We start from the raw sequence: 20,525 nt of genomic DNA on the forward strand, positions 1-20,525 counted from the left end.
GGAACTATTGTGGTGTTCAATGAATCTGTCTTCAAAGCTAGTGGCTGGTTTAGGGCTCTCATGTATAGTGCCCCTAAGTCTTTCCAACTAATTCTCATAAATATCTACTTGTCTTCTTCAGTCATCAACCTCATTCAGACTAACATCATTCAGGGACTAGCAAAATGTATGTCTTTTTACTTCTAGTGTCTTTACACCTATTACAAATGTCAAATACCTTATTTCAGGCCATCAGCATCTTAGCCACTCTTTTTACAGCTCAAGGAGGATTCTTTTTGCTCTTTACATGCACAGAACATATACAGACATACTCTTTAGCCTTTAAAAGGAGTCTCCATTTACTTCATTCTTCCTCTCATACATACCATCCTTGAGCCATATGCCCATGAGTGTCAGGTTTTTTTAAATGTTCCTCTGGAGGGCATGAACGAGTCATACATCCCCATACCTAGTCTTGCCTTATGATAGGGTTTATCACATCCTATTAAAACTCTTGCCAAAACCGGTTTGGCTCAGTGGATAGAGCGTCGGCCTGCGGACTGAAAGGTCCCAGGTTCGATTCTGGTCAAGGGCATGTACCTTGGTTGCGGGCACATCCCCAGTAGGGGATGTGCAGGAGGCAGCTGATCAATGTTTCTCTCTCATCGATGGTTCTAACTCTCTATGTCTCTCCCTTCCTCTCTGTAAAAAAAATCAATAAAATATATTTTTAAAACTCTTTAATGCCCTACTAAACTATGGGTTCAATAAGGATCAAAATAAGAATTTCAAGTCATTTAAAAATTCCTCAAAGATGGTATCTGCAGTGTGGGAGAGGGACTCAGCACAGGGATCCTGGCGGCTATCCCTTCAGCTCTCTCCCCAGAGCCACAAACCCCAGTCTCTCCTCCAACACCTCTAGTCCACTCTGTCTTCCCTCTGCCAGAACCCAGGTTCCTGAAAGCAGAAATGACCCAAGACTACCATTAGGCTAAATAATTATGTCAGATGATCCTAATCTATGTACCAGAAAATCCTGAGGCCAAGGAGTTTTTCTTACTTATTGAAGAAATATGGCTGATGGAGAAAGCTCAAAATCTTCAGGAACATGATCAAGATAGTAAAGAAAACAGCAGCAGAGACAGTGACAGAGAAAGCAGTGAGGAGCTAAGTAAAGAAAGCTCTGATGAATGTGAAGTTGGGGTGATAAAAGGTACTACTGGTTTAATCTTCATTTATTTTCATTACTGAGCAACAGAAATATAAAGAAGAAAGCTGAAAATAAATAAATGAATAAATAAATAAATGTTCAAGAACTTAATTTTTTAGAGGATGGTAGTGAAGTTGGGTTTCCTTTTTAATATCATGTATATACTGCCATATACCTGCTAAATTAGGGGATAAAAACTTTAGTAGATATACATTATAAACAAACCATTGTATAATAATACAACAAAGTAATTCCTAGATTATTTTAAGAATATATTGAAAATATTTACAATTAATCTAAAAAAATTACATAACCTCCCCAATAATGCTAAAATGGCATTTGCTAAAATCGCTGAGAGTCAAGATTCCTAACCTGATAAAAAGTATCTTACTTCAAAAGCCTGTGTGATGTTTAATACAGAAACTCTAGAAGTGTCCCTATTGAAAAAAAACACGAAGAGCTTTGTTCAAAGGCAAATAGGCAAGAGAAGAAAATAAATGCATAAATGGGGGAGAGGGGCTTTTTCCATAAAGCCCTCCACACACAAAAAAATAATGGTGATCTACTCAAAACTTCCAAAAGCCCAGAGAAGAGCCTGCCTGCCTTCTGTCTGCAAATGTTGCCAAATTCTCCAGATGATCTGCCTACTCCTCATCTATATATTCCAAAGGAAAGCTAGTTTAACTTACCTATCCACATACAAAGGCTAGTATCATATCTTTATCTCTCTTCAAAATAAGGGCCTGCTGGGGAAGATACCCACTGCAGAAGATACCCATTTGGACATATAGGGCTTGAAGTGTACCAAGAATTGCCAAAAATTTGAGGAAAACAAACAACATAAAACAGAAGCAACAAAATGTTCAAATGAAGCAACTAGCTCTTTAATAAATAAATAATTCAGGGGGAAAATTTAATTCCAATTAATATTCTTATAATGATTCAAGAGGCCATTATATAAAACATTCCCAGTTAAAGATGGATGACTGGGTATATATTTTTATCTTTTGTCCCCAAGGAAACTCCATTAAAATTAAAAATAAAGAAATAAAATAAATAAACAAAGTGGAGAAAGAAAGAGGGAGGGAGGGAAGGAGGTATGAGAGAGAGATGAACAAATTATAAGGAATGAACAAATTATTGTTGGGAAAATCTAAAGAGGATAGGTGAATCATAATAAATAGAACTGGGCAAAAAAAGGCACAAGGTATAATAAACATAGAGGAGGTTGCAGTTAAATGGGGTATCAGGCTGCCCTGCAAAATCTTAGATAAGTTCAGTGCTCAGAAATGCAAAATACCTGAAAGGACATAAAGTAAGACATAAGGTTGAAATTAAATTAACTGAAACTATATGGGTAGAACAGCCAAACACAATCACAGCCCCACATTGTACCACCCAGTAACCAGGCCACTATCTCACTGGATAGAAGGGATATAGCATCACAGAGCAAAGCAATGGATTCTGGTAGTTAGGGGTCGAAAGAAAAAGAGGTGAGCCCTAGCCGGTTTGGCTTAGTTGATAGAGCATCGGCCTGTGGACCAAAGGGTCCCAGGCTCGATTCCAGTCAAGGGCTTGTACCTCGACCAGGGCTCATGCAGAAAGCAACCAATTGATGTGTTTCTCTCACATCAATATTTCTCTCTGTCTTTCCCTCTCTCTGAAAATCAGTGGAAAAATATCCTCGGGTGAGGATTTAAAAGAAAAAGAGTTGATTCATAAACAAAAGAAAACCTTTTAAAAAAGTTTTAATACAAAAATCTATTTACTCACAGAGAATTAGAAGATAAACATATCTTTAAAAGAAGAGCAGAATGTCTGGCCAGCATGGCTCAATGGTTGAGCGTTGACCTATGAGAACCAGAAGGTCATAGTTGAATTCCCCACCCAGTCAGGGCATATGCCCGGGTTGCAGACTTGATCCCCAGTGTGGGGCATGCAGGAGGCAGCCTATCAATGATTCTCTTTCATCATGGATGTGTCTATCTCTTTCTCCCTCTCCCTTCCTCTCTGAAATCAATAAATATCTTTAAAAAGAGAGAACAATCAAAAAAAAGAGAGAGAATAATGCTACAAAAAAATTAAATAAGAAACAGCTCTTTATGATCAAATACATGTCTGACAAAATAAAAATGTCAATAGACGAATGAGAAGATAAAGCCAAAGGGAAGGTAGTGGAGGGTGGGGACAAGGGAGATCGATCAACCAAAGGACTTGTGTGCTTGCATATGAGCCTAACCAGTGATCACGGACAACAGGGGGAGGGGGACATGCGTGTGGGGGGGTTTGGGAAGGGAACGGGGGGAGGGGGTTGATGACAAATATGTGATACCTTAATCAATAAAGTAATTAAAATAAAATAAAAGAAGATAAAGCCAAGAAAATAGCCCTAAAAAGGGACAAAAATAAAAAGATGTTGAAAACTGTTTACTCTTAAGCCAAGAAGTATGGCAGGATTATATTTACTTCTCCACTGATCTAATATTTTAGCAGGAGTCACATGGATTCTCTTTTTATCACACTCTATTGATTGCTTAAAATTATGCCACATCTTAATTGCTTCCTATTTGGAACATGACTTCCTTGTATAATTTTTTTCCCCTTGAATTTTTTAACTTTTCAATGGAAAAGGTGGGAAGACACTATGAGCACTAAATGGGTTTTCAAAATGGGGGGGAAAGAAAATCAAAAGAAGCAAAGGATGTGAAGTCCATAGAAGTAAGTAGAGAGCAACAATCAGATTAAAAGGAAAAAATCAGTGACAGTGGTCAACCAAGAAATATTAGCAGGTTCAGGAGGTTAGTGTTCAGAGATATCAAGAGGAAGTAGTAACGAGAATAAGACAGCCTTAGCCATAAGTGTTCTATACAAAACTACCACCAGAGAAGAAGCTGTCAAGATGCCAATTCAGTTGGTCCACCTTTAAATATTGACAACACAGTCTCTCATTTCTTAAAAAACAAAATAGATACTTACCTGACAAAGAACTGGCCAAGCTTCCTCTCCGTAACTTAGAGTCATCCTGACTAAGTTGTCGTTGAAGTTTAGCTTTTCCAGTGGATGAAAATATGTCAGGATTACTGAGCTTCCTGAAGAGCAGGGGACTAAGTCCAGGTATAACATCCTTCAAAGAGAAAAAAGTAAAACGTAAGTCTTTAATGTCTTTTCTGAAAGTGTCTAAGAACTTTATATTAAACATCTCTACAGTACTCATTATTATAGTTTAAAAGTGCCAACATTTTCTATTTCCTGTTCAATACATAAAGTCAGAAATATATTTTTTACTAAAAGCTAGTATTTGGTATGCTATGAAGGATGTGGGACATTGATCATAAAATGCCACACAAGAAATAGAGGAGGAAACTCACAAGATGATAAGACATTTTGATAAGATGTATTATTCATAATTAGTACACACTATGTTTATTTACTTTTCTCCTTTTTTCACACTCTTCCTCTATCCAGTAAAAAAAAGCTTTTTTCAGTTTTTAAAAAGTCATGAGTAACAAGCCTTCCTTTACCTATTATACAAAGTTAGAAACACTTTCAGCATTCAATTAGTATAAAACAAAACTTTGAGCTTTCTTTATATGTCCATAATAAGAGCTAAATACATGCTTTCAGTGAAAAAGTATAAAGTACTATGAAGAAAATACAGACAATATGAAACCTTGGCCTTTATTTTAGTCTAGCCCATCCCACTCCATCCCAATACCTCTTCTTCCTCATTCAGTAATGTCCAACATATCAAGATTCAATATTTTGGAGCAACCCCACCTAATTAGCAGCATTAAATGAAAAACTATTTTGAAACAAAATAAGGCAAATGAGGCATATCTTTTTTTTATATATATATATATATTATTATATTTTATTGATTTTTTACAGAGACGAAGAGAGAAGGATAGAGAGCTAGAAACATCGATGAGAGAGAAACATCGATCAGCTGCCTCTTGCATACCCCCTACTGGGGATGTGCCCGCAACTAGGGTACATGCCCTTGACCGGATTCGAACCTGGGACCCTTGAGTCCGCAGGCCGACGCTCTATCCACTGAACCAAACCGGTTTCGGCGAGGCATATCTCTTATATTTCAATGATGGAAGCTAAAATAAATAAGGTAAGTAGTGCATCAAATCGATCTAGAAAGTAATAAGACAAATGAGAAGCTAAAGGATAAATAACTGAAATCTATATTAACAGACATTTGAAAAACAAGACTCAAGTAACAGGTACCATGGCAATACTAAAAGTCACAGGCAGCCCTGGCCAGTGTGGGTGTGCTCAGTTGGTTGGAGTGTTATCTGTGCATCGATGAGTCTTGGGTTTGATTCCCAGTCATGACACATACCCAAGTTGTGGTTTCTATGCCCCTCGATGTTTCTCTTTCTCCCCCTCCCTCCCTCCCTCTCCCTCTAAAATCAATAAAAACATATGCTCAAGTGAGGATTTAAAAATAAATAAATAACTGGTGGACATTGAAATTGGGTCTCAAAAGAACTGTTGGTCCAGAAAGAAACTCACTACAGACTGATTCATTTGCTTGTCAGCATAACTATTATTGCTCATCTCACATTCAGTTCTTATAAGTATATCTCTAGTGACACATGATCTCGCTCATCTAGGGGAAATGATGAACAACATAGACTGATGAACAAGAACAGAACCAGAAACAAGGAGGCATCGATCGGACTATCGATGGGGGGTGGTGGGAGGGGGGAGAGATCAACCAAAGGTCTTGTGTGCATGCATATGAGCCTAATCAATGGTTAAGTTCAACAGGGGGTTGGGGCATCCGTGGGGAGGGGTGTGGGAAGGGAATGGGGGGATGAGGACAAATATGTGACACCTTAATCATAAAGAAATTTAAAAAAAAAAAACAGAAATAAATAAATAAATAAATAGGTAGGTAGGTAGGTAAATAAATAAATAATGGGAAAATGAAAAAATGCCTACCTCCTTGAGAAAACTTTTTAGAAGCCCTCTTTAGGTCATATACTGTGATTGGTGGTTTCACAAACATGGGAAAATCCTACCTAATAATAGTCAAATATGTAAATTGACCGTACCTTCGCTATGCCGATTGGCCAGGAGGCGCGGGGGGGCGGGACTCGGGGGGGTCGGGGGGGCCAATTGGGCCAGCGTCTGCGCCATGGCTGTGCTGCGGCACAGAAGGGGCCTCTGGGGCAGCGAGCTCACGTCCTGCCGCGGACCATCAAAAGCGGGGGAGCTGGGTGCCTGTCCGCTCAGGCACCAGGCCTTTCAGAAGCCTCCGGAGGCTTCTGAAAGGCCTGGTGCACCAGCGGACAGGCACCCAGCTCCCCCGCGATCGAAAGCAAAAGCGTGTAGGGAACCCTACACGTGCATGATTTAATCATGCACTGGGCCTCTAGTACTATACATAATATAATTTACAAATACCTAAGCATAAAGAAAAGAGTGAAGTTGATGAGAAGAAAAAAAATTTTTAATTGGTAGCAAAAAGATAAAGTGGGATATTTAGGCACTGTATCATTAAAACAATCAATGTGAGCAGCAAGAAAGGAGAATTGGAAGCAGCAGTTAATGAAAAAAGAGAAGGCAGCAAGGGAGCAGCCTATATTCCCACTATTTGGTGTGTTGATGAAGAAATAAAATCTATGCATCAGAGAGAAACCATGGATGGAAGCAGGGTTTGGACACTAATGTTAGTAACCCACCAAAAATGGCTGGCTACTCAAAGAGGCAACACCCCCAGCAAGAAAATTTGGGTAGAGGAAAATGAGAAAGCCTTGGAAGATATCAAACTAAAGTAAAATCCTACATGAAGGCAATACAGAAAGTAAAGGTCCATCCCATGAGAGTGCCAGCACTTTGATTGGATGACTGCCACACTGGATGAGCAATCAGTCTTAGCCAGAAAAGAATCAACAATCAACAGGGAACTAGATCAGCACCAATTAAGAGAAAGTCATATCCTTTCCAATCTCCCTATTCCATATCATAACACACCAAAGAAAAGAAGCCAGAAAATGGAGAGAGAAAAAACAAAAGCAGATCATGCCCCTTCTTGTTCCAAGTCTCCCCTGTCAAAACCTTGCAAGGGGAAGAAAATAGAAATTTAACTGGCCATGAAATTTAACTTTTAAATTAGAATGTCTAACTTTTACTTAAGAAGCCTGCTCATTTCAGAAAAATACACATACCTCAGAATATAACTCAATGCATTTTCACAATTTAAACATATTCATGTAATCAACATCAAAATTGGGTTTTTTTTAAAGCCCTGACTAGTGTGGGAGTTGTCCTGTACACTGAAAGGTTGCTGGTTCAATTCCTAGTCAGGGCACATACCCGGGATGCGGGCTCAATCCCCAGTAAGGGGCATGCAGGAGGCAGCCAATTGGATGTTTCACTCTCATATCCATGTTTCCCTCTCCCTCTCCTTCTCCTTTTCTCTCTAAAAATCAATTTAAAAATATTTTTTAGCCTGGCTGGTGTGGCTCAGTGGTTGAGTGTCAACCCATGAAACAGGAGGTCACATTTAATTGCCAGTCAGGGCACATGCCTGGATTGCAGGCTCAATCCCCAGTAGGGGGTGTGCAGGAGTCAGCCAATCAATGATTCTCTCTCATCATTGATGTTTCTATCTCTCTCTCCCTCTCCCTTCCTCTCTGAAATTAATTTTTAAAAATGTTTTTAAAAATATGCGTTTTTTTAAAGACATAACCAAGGGCCTAAGAAAGTCCCTTTGTTCCCTTCCAGTCACTTCCCCAGTTGCCTCCAGAGTAACCACTATCCAGGCTTCTAAAAGAATAGATTATATAAAGTGAAAACCTTTTTTTTTTTAATATATATTTTATTGATTTTTTTACAGAGAGGAAGGGAGAGGGATAGAGAGCTAGAAACATCGATGAGAAACATCGACCAGCTGCCTCCTGCACACCCCCCACTGGGGATGTGCCCACAACCAATGTACATGCCCTTGACCTGGAATCGAACCTGGGACCCTTCAGTCCGCAGACAGACGCTCTATCCACTGAGCCAAACCGGTTTCGGCAAGCGAAAACCTTTATATGAACCACTCAATATGAACTGTTCTGTGTCTTGCTTCATTTGCTCAACTAAGCTTTTATAGCAGAACATACACACCAAAAATAGCAGAACATTATTGAGTTTATCCAAGAAGTCATTAAGGGGAGGATATGAGAACTAAACAAAAAAGACAAAACCACAAAAAGCCCAACAGAGAAAGAAAAAGGGCATGGGAAATAGAACTTCCTTACTGACTTCCATACTAACTTACTTCTTGCAGTTTTCTAGTTCCCATTTCTACTTCCTTACAAAGTCCAGTCAAACTACACGCTTTCAGGTTCAATGGAATAAGACGGTGACCTTATAATAAGCTCTTCCTTTCTGCTTAAACTAGATCCAATTGGTTTCTATTATTATAATTAAACCTAGAATGACCTCCGGGTTTCTGACTTGGTGGGATGCTTATCAACCCTGGGAATACAGAAGGAAAAACAAGTTTACAAATAAAACACTGCTATGGCAATAGTAAATAGGAGCATAACTACAAATTACAGTACTTTTCCAATAACTATTAAGGGAGCTATAAACATTTAACAAGAAGGAAGGGAGGGAGGCAGGAAGGGGGGGAGAGAGAGGAGGGTAGTAAAGGAAGGAAAGGAACAAAGGAAGGGAAGGAAGAAAAGGAGGGAGGGAAGGAAGGGAAGGAAGGAGACATTCATAACTCTCTTCAACTATATGAGGGCTATTTCCTACATTGTACAAGAGTAATCTTCTTACTGCAGAGGCCAGAATTAGAATTACTGGATGAAAATAACAGAAGGGTTAGTTAGGAGGAAGAACTGTCTTACAGTGACTAAGCCATCTTAAAAAGGAATGGATTGTGCCAGTAGAAATATGGAAGAAAAAAAAAAAAGGTAAAACATCAGGGTGCTAAAGCAGTAAATTCTCAAAATGTGGTTCCCAGGCCAGCAGGAACAACCTCACTTCTGAACTTGTTAGAAACAAATTCTCAGGCCCTACCCTAGATCTACTAAATCAGAAATTCTGGGAGAGGAGACCAGCAATCTATACTTGAACAAGCCCGCTACAGGATTCTGAAGCACACAAACATTTGAGAACTGCCAGACTAGATAAAAAACTTTCAATATGACGCCACCAGCACACAGATATGTTGATCAGTTGTATTATATCATAAATAATTCAAAATTAATAATAAAGTACTCAGGTTTGCAACTAGTTTAATTTCTTAATTAAATGAAAGCAGATTCTTGGTAAATACTATAATAAAGTCAATTCGCTTGCACTGCAATATTCTTTAAGTGAGATTTTTAAGAGACAGAATTACAGCAAGCATGGCAAAAATTACATATAATCTATTGTAGCAATATTGTAACAGTAACATCTAACATATGCCATGCACATTTCAATTGTCAAAAATTTTAAAGGTAAAAAGTTGCCTTACTATACAATCTCTACATGTTCCTTCCAATTCTAAGAGAGTATTGCTTTCTCTTTTAATTCAGAGTGCTAAATTGGGGCTATTTTGCCTCCTAGGGGTTTTCACAGAGTCCTGCCTCTCTGGGCTCAGAACCATCTCCCTCCTCCACATTAGCAAAGCAAGTCTCAGGCTAACTACCCACAGGCTAGTGCTCTGCTTATACTGTACTATGCTATGAAAAATATGATACAAAGTAAGCAGAGGATTCACAGCTGAAAACAGGAGTCTACACACTAAAAATATGTCTATCAGGCTAAAACCCTGGGTTAACTTTAATTAGGAGTTGTCTTACCCCATATGACTGGTAATTAAGTAGGTGAAAAAATTTTATACCCTGTGGCAATTTCTTCCTGACCTACCCTGCCAAGAGTCAAACGCAGGTGCCATATTGCTCAAAGTCCATTCTCTTAATCCCTATCAAAAAGCCTTTGTTTGATATCCACATTCGAAAAAAAACTTTGACCCCATACCTCAAGCATATCAAACACAACATATACAAAAATTAACTCTAAATTGATAATGAATCAAAGCATAAAACCTAAAACTATAAAACTTCAGAAGAAAATACAAGAGTAAATTTTTGTAGCTTTGAGTTAGGCCAGTGGTCGGCAAACTGCAGCTCGAGAGCCACATGCGGCTCTTTGGCCCCTTGAGTGTGGCTCTTCCACAAAATAACCACAGCCTGAGGCCCAGGTGAGGCCACGTGCCCCTGGGTCTGGGAGAGGCCACGCGCCCCTGGGTCCGGGTGAGGCCATGTGTCCCTGGATCCGGGTGAGGCCTCGCGCGCCTAGGCCCGGGTGAGGCCACGTGCCCCTGGGTCTGGGAGAGGCCACGCGCCCCCGGGTCCGGGTGAGGCCATGTGTCCCTGGATCCGGGTGAGGCCTCGCGCGCCTAGGTCCGGGTGAGGCCACACGCCCCTGGGTCTGGGAGAGGCCACGCGCCCCCGGGTCCGGGTGAGGCCATGTGTCCCTGGATCCGGGTGAGGCCTCGCGCACCTAGGTCCAGGTGAGGCCACACGCCCCTGGGTCTGGGAGAGGCCACGCGCCCCCGGGTCCGGGTGAGGCCATGTGTCCCTGGATCCAGGTGAGGCCTCGCGCACCTAGGTCCGGGTGAGGCCACGCACCCCTGGGTCTGGGAGAGGCCAAGCGCCCCCGGGTCCAGGTGAGGCCATGTGTCCCTGGATCCGGGTGAGGCCTCGCGCACTTAGGCCCAGGTGAGGCCACGTGCCCCTGGGTCTGGGAGAGGCCACGCGCCCTTGGGTCCGGGTGAGGCCACGCGTCCCTGGATCCGGGTGAGGCCACGCGCCCCTGGGTCTGGGAGAGGCCACGTGCCCCTGGACCCGGGTGTGGCTGGGTCCCTGGGCCCAGGTGAGGCCACGCGCCCCTTGGGTATGGGTGAGGCCACGTGCCCCTTAGTCCGGGTGAAGCCATGCCCCTGGGTCTGGCCGAGACCAAACCAGAGGGAGTCGGACCTCCGTTACCACCATTTGTCCACCATCCAGAGCTGAGGGGTCAGTGCTGACATGTACACATAAGGAACTGGTGTACATTGAAATTGGGTCTCAAAAGAACTGTTGGTCCAGAAAGAAACTCACTACAGACTGATTCATTTGCCTGTCAGCATAACTATTATTGCTCGTCTCACATTCAGTTCTTATAAGTATATATCTAGTGACATATGATCTTGCTCATCTAGGGGAAATGTTGAACAACATAGACTGAGGAACAAGAACAGAACCAGAAACAAGGAGGCATCGATTGGACTATCGGGCCTCAGAGGGAGGATAGGGGAGGGTGGGGGGAGGGGGAGAGTTCAACCAAAGGACTTGTGTGCATGCATATGAGCCTATCCAACGGTTAAGTTCAACAGGGGGTTGGGGCATGCGTGGGGAGGGGGGTGGGATGGGAATGGGGGGGATGAGGACAAATATGTGACACCTAAATCAATAAAGAAATTTAAAAAAATAAATAAATAACCACAGCCTGGACGAGTCTATTTTGAAGAAGTGGCATTAGAAGAAGTTTAAGTTTAAAAAATTTGGCTCTCAAAAGAAATTTCAATCGCTGTACTGTTGATATTTTGCTCTGTTGACTAATGAGTTTGCCAACCACTGAGTTAGGCAAACTTCTTAGAACACAAAGCACAAGTCTAAAGAGAACAAATTTACAAATTGGACTTCATCAAATTTAAAAACTACAATTCTGCCCTGGCCTATATGGCTCAGTTGGTTGAGCATTCTCCCGTGCACCAAAAGATCACCAGTTCAATCCAATCGGGGTGAGTACAGAAGGCAACTGATCGATGTTTATCTCTCCCATTGATATTTCTCTCCCCCCACCCCAACCCCTTCCTCTCTCTCTAAAAATCAATAAAAACATATTTTTTTAAAAAATTACTTTACGGGGAGATCGAAGATGGCTGCTGACAGGAAGGCAGGCTATTAAAATAGTGTGTGAGAGAATGAAAGGAGAGTGTGTGGATGTATGGGGAGTGTCTATTTGTGACTTAGGGACAGCTATATTCCAGGGGACTGTTGGGGACTGCCGGGCCGGGCTCCCCTGACAGGGCAGCCTCCACTGCTGCTGAAATCTCTCCCGGAGCAACTGGCTCTGCCGCAGAGACCACGCCGTCTTGAACGGGAGAGTGGCTGTGATCGTAAGCCTAGCCTTACCTTCAATCAGGAAGAATCGGATACCTCCCAGGACCCTACAACCACAACACCCAGGGATCAGCTGCGAACCCAAGGAACACACGCGCTCAGACAAGCTCGGCACCTTCTCATGGAAAGGCGAGATTTAGCCCAGAGAAAGGTGAGGTCTGCGATCCAGACTAGAGGGAGAAACGCATGCAGGGGGATCTAGAGGTCCAGAGGAAGTCTGAACCCACAAAATCCGTGGCCATTGGGGCCAGCGTAGTCTGCGAATGTGGAAGGGGGTCCACAGGGCTGCTGACAGAAGGGAAGTCTAGAAATCAACTCATAGCTGGGCTGGGCACAAAAACGCAGCCTGAAGCTTTACCAGTAAACCGGCTGTGCTGTGCCAGGGGAAAAAGACTGCACAGAGACGTGAGCAGAGTCGCATGCAGTGCAGGGACGAAAAAGCTGCAAGTTCGCGCACTTACTCTTTTTTTCCTTTTCTCAATATCATTTTTGCCCTTTTTTTTTTAATCCCCTAATTCTCTTTTCTCTGGTGGTCACCTTTATTTGTGGTTATTAGTATCATGAATACATTTGTGTTCAGTGCCTTGTGCCTTGTTGTGCCTTTGTGGGACCTGGGGAATCAGAGCAGGGGGTAAAGATCAGAAAACCAGCTCTGGGGAAGTCCATAACCCCAAACCAGTATTAAGTGCAGCAGGGAAAACAAATCTCGGCCGCACCCCATCGTGCCGGATCGCAGGAGCCAACCGCCAGTTGCCTGCCATCCGTCACACCCCAGCGTCGCCAATCAGCCACCCTGGCCACCCCGAGTCCCGCCCCCTGCGCCTCCGCTGGCCCAATCGTGGGCGTAGCGGAGTGATGGTAATTTACATATTACTCTATTATTAGATAGGATTGGCAAACACCAACAACAAACTAAGAATCTTAAAAGCGGCCAGAGAGAGACAGAAAGTTACCTACAAAGGATCCCCCATCAGACTAGCAATTGATTTCTCAACAGAAACACATCAGGCCAGAGGGAATGGAATGAAATATACAAAGTCATGCAAAGGAAAGGTCTGAATCCAAGACTACTGTACCCAGCAAGGCTATCAATCAAAATTGAGGGTAAAATCAGGAGCTTCACAGACAAAAAAAGACGAAGGGAGTTTATCTTGCACCAAACCAGCAGTGCAAGAAATGCTAAAGGGTCTGCTGTAAAAAGAAGAAATAGGAAGCAAAGAAGGAACACAGGCATAAAAAATAAAAATGGCAACAAACAAATACCTATCAATAATAACTTTAAATGTAAATGGATTAAATGCCCCAATCAAAAGATATAGGGTAGCTCAATGGATAAGAAAACATGACCCGCTGAAACCGGTTTGGCTCAGTGGATAGAGCGTCGGCTTGCGGACTGAAGGGTCCCAGGTTCGATTCCGGTCAAGGGCATGTACCTTGGTTGCGGGCACATCCCCAGTAGGGGATGTGCAGGAGGCAGCTGGTCGATGTTTCTCTCTCATCGACATTTCTAGCTCTCTATCCCTCTCCCTTCCTCCCTGTAAAAATCAATAAAATATAAAAAAAAAAAAAAAGAAAAAAGAAAACATGACCCATGTATCTGCTGCCTACAGGAAACCCACCTCAGAAAAACCCATACAGACTGATGATAAAGGGAAGGAAAAAAGGTATTTCAGGTGAATGGAAATGGAAAAAAAAAAGCTGGAGTAGCAATACTTCTGACAAATTAGATCTCAAAGTGAAGGTCATAACAAGAGATAAGGAAGACTACTTCATAATACTAAAGGGAGAAATCCAACAAGAAGATATAACTCTGGTAAACATATATGCACCCAATACAGGAGGGACCCAAATACATAAAAAAAACTTCTGGAGGATATCAAGGGAGAGATTGACAGAAATACAGTCATAGTATGGAACTGTAATACCCCACTAACACCACTGGACAAATCCTCTAAACAAAAAATCAGCAAAGAAACATCAATCCTAAATGACTCACTAGGTCAGATGAAATTGACATCTTCAGAACATTCAAACCAAAGCCAAAGAATATACATTCTTCTGAAGTACACAAGGGTCATTTTCAAAGATAAACCATATATTGGGACACAGGCAAAGTCTCTTCAAATTCAAGAAGATAGAAATCATATCAAGCATTTTCTCAGATCACAATGGCATAAACCTAGAAATCAACTACAATAAAAACAATTTTAAAAAATCAAATACCTGGAGGCTAAATAGCATGCTATTAAACAATGATTGTGTTACCAAAGAGATCAAAGAACAAATAAAAAGCATCATGGCAACAAATGACAATGAAAACACAACAATCCAAAATCTATGGGACACAGTGAAAGCAGTCTTGAGAGGGAAGTTCACAGCTCTACAGGCCTACCTCAAAAAATAAGAAACAATGGTAATAAATTATCTAACCCTACAACTCAAAGAGTTAGAAAGAGAGCAACAAGAAAAGCCCAGCATAAGCAGAAGGAAGGAAATAATAAAAATCAGAGTAGAAATAAACGACAGAGACCAAAAAAAAAAAAAAGATCAACAAAACCAAGAGCTGGTTCTTTGAAAGGATAAACAAGATTGATGAACCTCTAGCCAGGCTCACCAAGTAACAAAGAGAGAGGACCCAAATAAACAAAATCAGAAATGAAAGAGGTGAAGTAACAACTGATACCACAGAAATACAAACAATTATGAAAAAAATACTATGATCGACTCTATTCCAATAAAATGGACAACCTAGATAAAATGGACATATTCTTAGAAAAATACAAGCTCCCAGAACTCAACCAAGAAGAATCAAAAAACCTGAATAAGCCCTAACCAGTTTGGTTCAGTGGATAGAGCATCGGCCTGCGGACTGAAAGGTCTCAGGTTCGATTCTGGTCAAGGGCATGTACCTTGGTTGTGGGCACATCCCCGGTAGGAGGTGTGCAGGAGGCAGCTGATCGATGTTTCTCTCTCATCGAGTTTCTAACTCTCTATCCCTCGCCCTTCCTCTCTGTAAAAAATCAATAAAATATATTTTTTTTAAAAACCAACCTGAATAAGCCAATAACTACCAAAGAAATTGAAAGAGCGATCAAAAATCTTCAGCAAACAAAAGCCCTGGTTTGGACGGCTTTACAGTAGAGTGCATTCAAAGAAAAACTAAAATCTATCCTCCTCAGAATATTCCAAAATATTCAAGAGGAAGGCACACTTCCAAGCTCTGTCTGTGAAGCCAGCATTACCCTAATCCCAAAACCAGATAAAGACACCACAAAAAAAGAGAACTACAGCCCCAGATGGTTTGGCTCAGTGGATAGAGCATCAGACTGCAGACTGAAGGGTCCGGGTTCGGTTCCAGTCAAGGGCGCATGCCCGAGTTGCAGGCTCAATCCCCAGTAGGGGGTGTGCAGGAGGCAGCCAATCAGTGATTCTCTCTCATCATTGATATTTCTGTCTCTCTCTCTCTCTCCCTTCCTCTCTGAAATCATTAAAAACATATTTAAAAAGAGAGAGAGAGAACTACAGGCCAGTATCCTTGATGAACACAGATGCTAAACTCCTTAACAAAATTCTAACAAATCGGATTCAGCCTTACATTAGAAAGATCATACACCATGACCAAATGGGATTTATTCCGGGGATGCAAGGATGGTACAATATCCACAAATCAATAAACATGATACATCACATAAACAAACTGAGAGACAAAAATCACATAATCATATCAATTGATGCAGAAAAAGCATTTGACAAAATCCAACACCCTTTCTTGATAAAAACTCTCAGCAAAGTGGGAATAGAGGGATCACACCTCAACATAATAAAAGCCCTGTATGTATGACAAACCTACAGCCAACATCATACTCGATGGGCAAAAACTAAACCCATTTCCCCTAAGAACAGGAACAAGGCAAGAATGCCCACTTTCACCACTCCTGTTCGACATAGTACTAGAAGTACTAACGATAGCGATCAGACAAGAAGAAGAAATAAAAGGCATCCAAATTGGAAAATAAGTAAAACTGTCCTTATTCACAGATGACAAGATACTATACACAGAAAACCCCAAAGACTCCATCAAAAAACTACTAGAACTAATAAATGAATTTGGCAATGTGGCAGGATACAAAATTAACACCCAGAAATCTATGGCCTTTTTATACACCAATAATGAACTCACAGAAAGAGAAACGAAAAAAGCAATCCCATTTACCATTGCACCAAAAAAATTAAGATACCTAGGAATAAACTTAACTAAGGACGTAAAAGACTTGTACTTGGAAAACTATAGGACATTGAAAAAAGAGATAGAGGAAGACATAAACAAATGGAAGAACATACCATGTTCATGGATTGGTAGTATCAACATCATTAAAATGTCCATACTACCTAAAGTAATCTATAGATTCAATGCAATACCTATTAAAATACCAATGAGCCCTAACCGGTTTGGCTCAGTGGATAGAGCGTTGGCCTGCGGAACAGAGAGGAGTCCCAAGTTCGATTCCAGTCAAGGGCATGTACTTTGGTTGTGGGCACATCCCTAGTGGGGGGCGTGCAAGAGGCAGCTGATCGATGTTTCTCTCTCATTGATGTGTTCTAACTCTCTATCCCTCTCCCTTCCTCTCTGTAAAAAATCAATAAAATATGTATTTAAAAAAAATACCAATGGCATATTTCAAAGATCTAGAACAAAAGCTCCAAAAATTCATCTGGAATAAAAAAAAGACCCTGCATAGCCACAGCTATCCTGAAAAAGAAGAACAAAGTTGGAGGGATCACAATACCAGACATCAAGCTATATTACCAAGCCACTGTTCTCAAAACTGCCTGGTAATGGCACAAGAACAGACATATAGAACAATGGAACAGAATAGAGAACCCAGAAATTGACCCAAGCCATTATACTCAATTAATATTTGACAAGGGAGGCATGAACATACAATGGAGTCAAGACAGTCTCTTCAATAAATGGTGTTGGGAAAATTGGCCAGATACATGCAAAAAAATGAAACTAGACCACCAACTTACATCATACACAAAAATAAAGTCAAAATGGATAAAGGTCTTAAACGTAAGACGGGAAACGATAAAAATCTTAGAAGAATCCATAGGCAGCAAAACATCAGACATATGTCGTAGCAATATCTTTACTGATACAGCTACTAGGGCAATGGAAACTAAGGAGAAAATAAACAAATGGGATTACATCAAAATAAAAAGCTCCTTCAGAGCAAAAGAAACCATGAACAAAACTACAAGAGAGCCCACTGCATGGGAGAACACATTTGCCAATATTATATTCGATAAGGGCCTAATCTCCAAAATTTATAGGGAATCATACATCTTAACATAAAGAAGATAAACAATCCAATCAAAAAATAGGCAAAGGTCCTAAATAGACACTTTTCAAAAGAGGACATATAGAAGGCCAAGAGACATATGAAAACATGCTCAAAGTCACTAATCATCCGAGAGATGCAACTCAAAACAACAATTAGATACCATCTCAGATCTGTCAGAATGGCTAACATCAACAAATCAACAAACGACAAGTGCTTGCAAGGATGTGGAGAAAAAGGAACCCTCTTGCACTGCTGGTGGGAATGTAAACTGGTACGGCCACTGTGGAAAACCATATGGAGTTTCCTCAAAAAATTAAAAATGGAACTCCTGTTTGACCCAGTAATCCCACTTCTAGGAATATAGCCCAAGAAATCAGAAAGGACATATGCACTCCTATGTTCAAAGCAGCACAATTTACAATAGCTAAGATTTGGAAACAGCCTAAGTGCCCATCAGCAGATGAGTGGGTTAAAAAACTGTGGTATATCTACACAATGGAATACTATGCTGCTGTAAAAAAAAAGAACTCTTACATTCGCAACAGCATGGGTGGACATGGAGAGCATTATGCTAAGCCAAATAAGCCAGTCAGAGAAAGATAAATTATCACATAATCTCACTCATTTGTGGAATATAATGAACAACATAAACTGATGAACAAAAATAGATGCAGAGACCAGAGAAGCATCGAACAGACTGTCCAACTTCAGAGTGAAGGCAGGGGAAGTAGGGGGGTATAAGAGATCAACCAAATGACTTATATGGCTGCATATAAGCATAACCAATGGACACAGACACTAGGGGGGTGAAGGAATGTGCTGGGAGTTGAGGGTGGCAGGGGAAGAGGTCAATGGGGGGAAAAAGGAGACATATGAAATACTATATGTAATACTTTAAACAATCCTATATAATAAAAGCTTAATATGCAAATCAACCGAATGGCGGAATGACTGGTTGCTATGACATGCACTGACCACCGGGGGCAGACACTCAATGCAGGAGTTGCTGTGATGCACACAGAGAAATGGCACCAAGGACCTGGTGCTGACAAAGCAACACTCAGCTTCCCCCAAGTGGGACACAGGCCCCACCACCACCCAGGAGCGAGAGCCCACAAAATCGCAGCCGACACTGCCATGGCGCAAAATGTGGCCCACAGCCCAGCCCGCAAATGGTGTCTGTGGGCGCTGAGTAATGACATCACGTTTTTGTTGACATTCTGAAGCCGAAATTGTCAACAGAATATGTCTGAAGACCAACTATTGCTACAATGTACCTCTGAAGCCGAAAAAAGCTGGCATCATCGACAGAATGTATCTGAAGACCAACTATTGGCACAACATACCTCTGAAACTGAAAGAAAGCGACATCAACAGAATATGTTTGAAGAACAACTATTGGCATAATGTACCTCTGAAGCCAAAAGAAAGCGACTTCGTAGACAGAATATGTCTGAAGAACAGTCATCGACAAATACTACCAATACTGGTAGGAACTGCCTTCATATCAAAAATGAGGTAAATGAAGATGCAATTCTCTAACACAGTTGTGGTGGAATGACTGTTACATGTCAATTTTGCCTATCCCTAAATTTCTCTGATGAAAAACCATCTGATGGAAAATTTACTCGATGTTGTAGCAAAGGCAAAGTTTGTCCAAATTATATAAATTTTCCAGAATATCCAGCATATTTAAAAATATTAATGATAAACGAGGATTCTGACAGTAAAATTTTCATGGAAAATATTATATCATGTTGTTATTGGTTTTTATTAATCAATTTATATATTATTTTCATATACATTTTACTAATTTTCTTTCATCTCTGATACTTCTATTATAGAGAAAGGGCAAATAGCAATATTAAAATATTTCTTCTAGCCGAAACCGGTTTGGCTCAGTGGATAGAGCGTCAGTCTGCGGACTGAAGGGTCCCGGGTTCGATTCTGGTCAAGGGCATGTACATTGGTTGTGGGCACATCCCCAGTGGGGGGTGTGCAGGAGGCAGCTGGTCAATGTTTCTCTCTCATCGATGTTTCTAGCTCTCTATCCCTCTCCCTTCCTCTCTGTAAAAGGTCAATAAAATATATTTAAAAATATATATATATATATTTCTTCTAATTAATTTCCTGTCAATGTGCATGAATTCATGCACTGGGCCACTAGTAAAGAATTAAAAGAAAAACAAACAAAAAAAAAAACCTGGGGAGACTACTTCTAGGAATATAACCTAAGAGACCCGAAACACCAATCAGAAAGAATGTATGAATGCCTATATTCATAGCAGCACAATTTACAATAGCTAAGATCTGGAAACAGACCAAGTGTCTATCAGTAGATGAGTGGATAAAAGATCTGTGGTACATTTATACCATGGATACTATGCAGCAATAAAAAAGAGAAATCTCTTACCCTTTGAGACAGTATGGAGGAACCTGGAGAGTATCATGCTAAGTGAAATAAGTCAGTCAGAGAAAGACAAGTATCACATGATCTCACTCATAAGTGGAATCTAAGTAACAAAATAAACTGATGAATGGAGTTGATCCAGAGACATGGAACAGAGTGTGGAATCTTGGAGGGAAGGCGGGGAGAGTGGGTGAGTGGGAGGTAATCAACCAAAGACCTTGTATGCATATATGCATAACTCGTGGACACAGACAATAGGGTGGTGAAGACCTGAGGCAGGGGGGCGGGGCCGGCTGGAGGGGGTCAATGGGTGAAAAGGGGGACATATGTAATACTTTCATCAATAAAGAATTATTAAAATAAATAAATAATAAAAAATAAATAAAACCTAAGGAGACTATACTATCTTC

The 20,525-nt window shown here is 41.0% G+C and overlaps 1 protein-coding gene across 4 annotated transcripts in view; it reads right to left on the reverse strand.

Annotated features, from left to right (window-relative positions):
• The window catches only part of MAST2 (microtubule associated serine/threonine kinase 2), a 171,208-nt gene that overhangs the window by 135,458 nt on the left and 15,225 nt on the right, over positions 1-20,525 (reverse strand). For all 4 annotated transcript variants that reach the window (XM_054720570.1, XM_054720569.1, XM_054720568.1 and 1 more), the window contains exon 2: positions 4,166-4,313. In XM_054720570.1, the coding sequence (XP_054576545.1) occupies positions 4,166-4,313 (148 nt within the window). The remainder of the gene's footprint in view (positions 1-4,165; positions 4,314-20,525) is intronic.

Source organism: Eptesicus fuscus, chromosome 9 (assembly GCF_027574615.1).
Source record: "Eptesicus fuscus isolate TK198812 chromosome 9, DD_ASM_mEF_20220401, whole genome shotgun sequence".
NCBI lineage: Eukaryota > Metazoa > Chordata > Mammalia > Chiroptera > Vespertilionidae > Eptesicus > Eptesicus fuscus.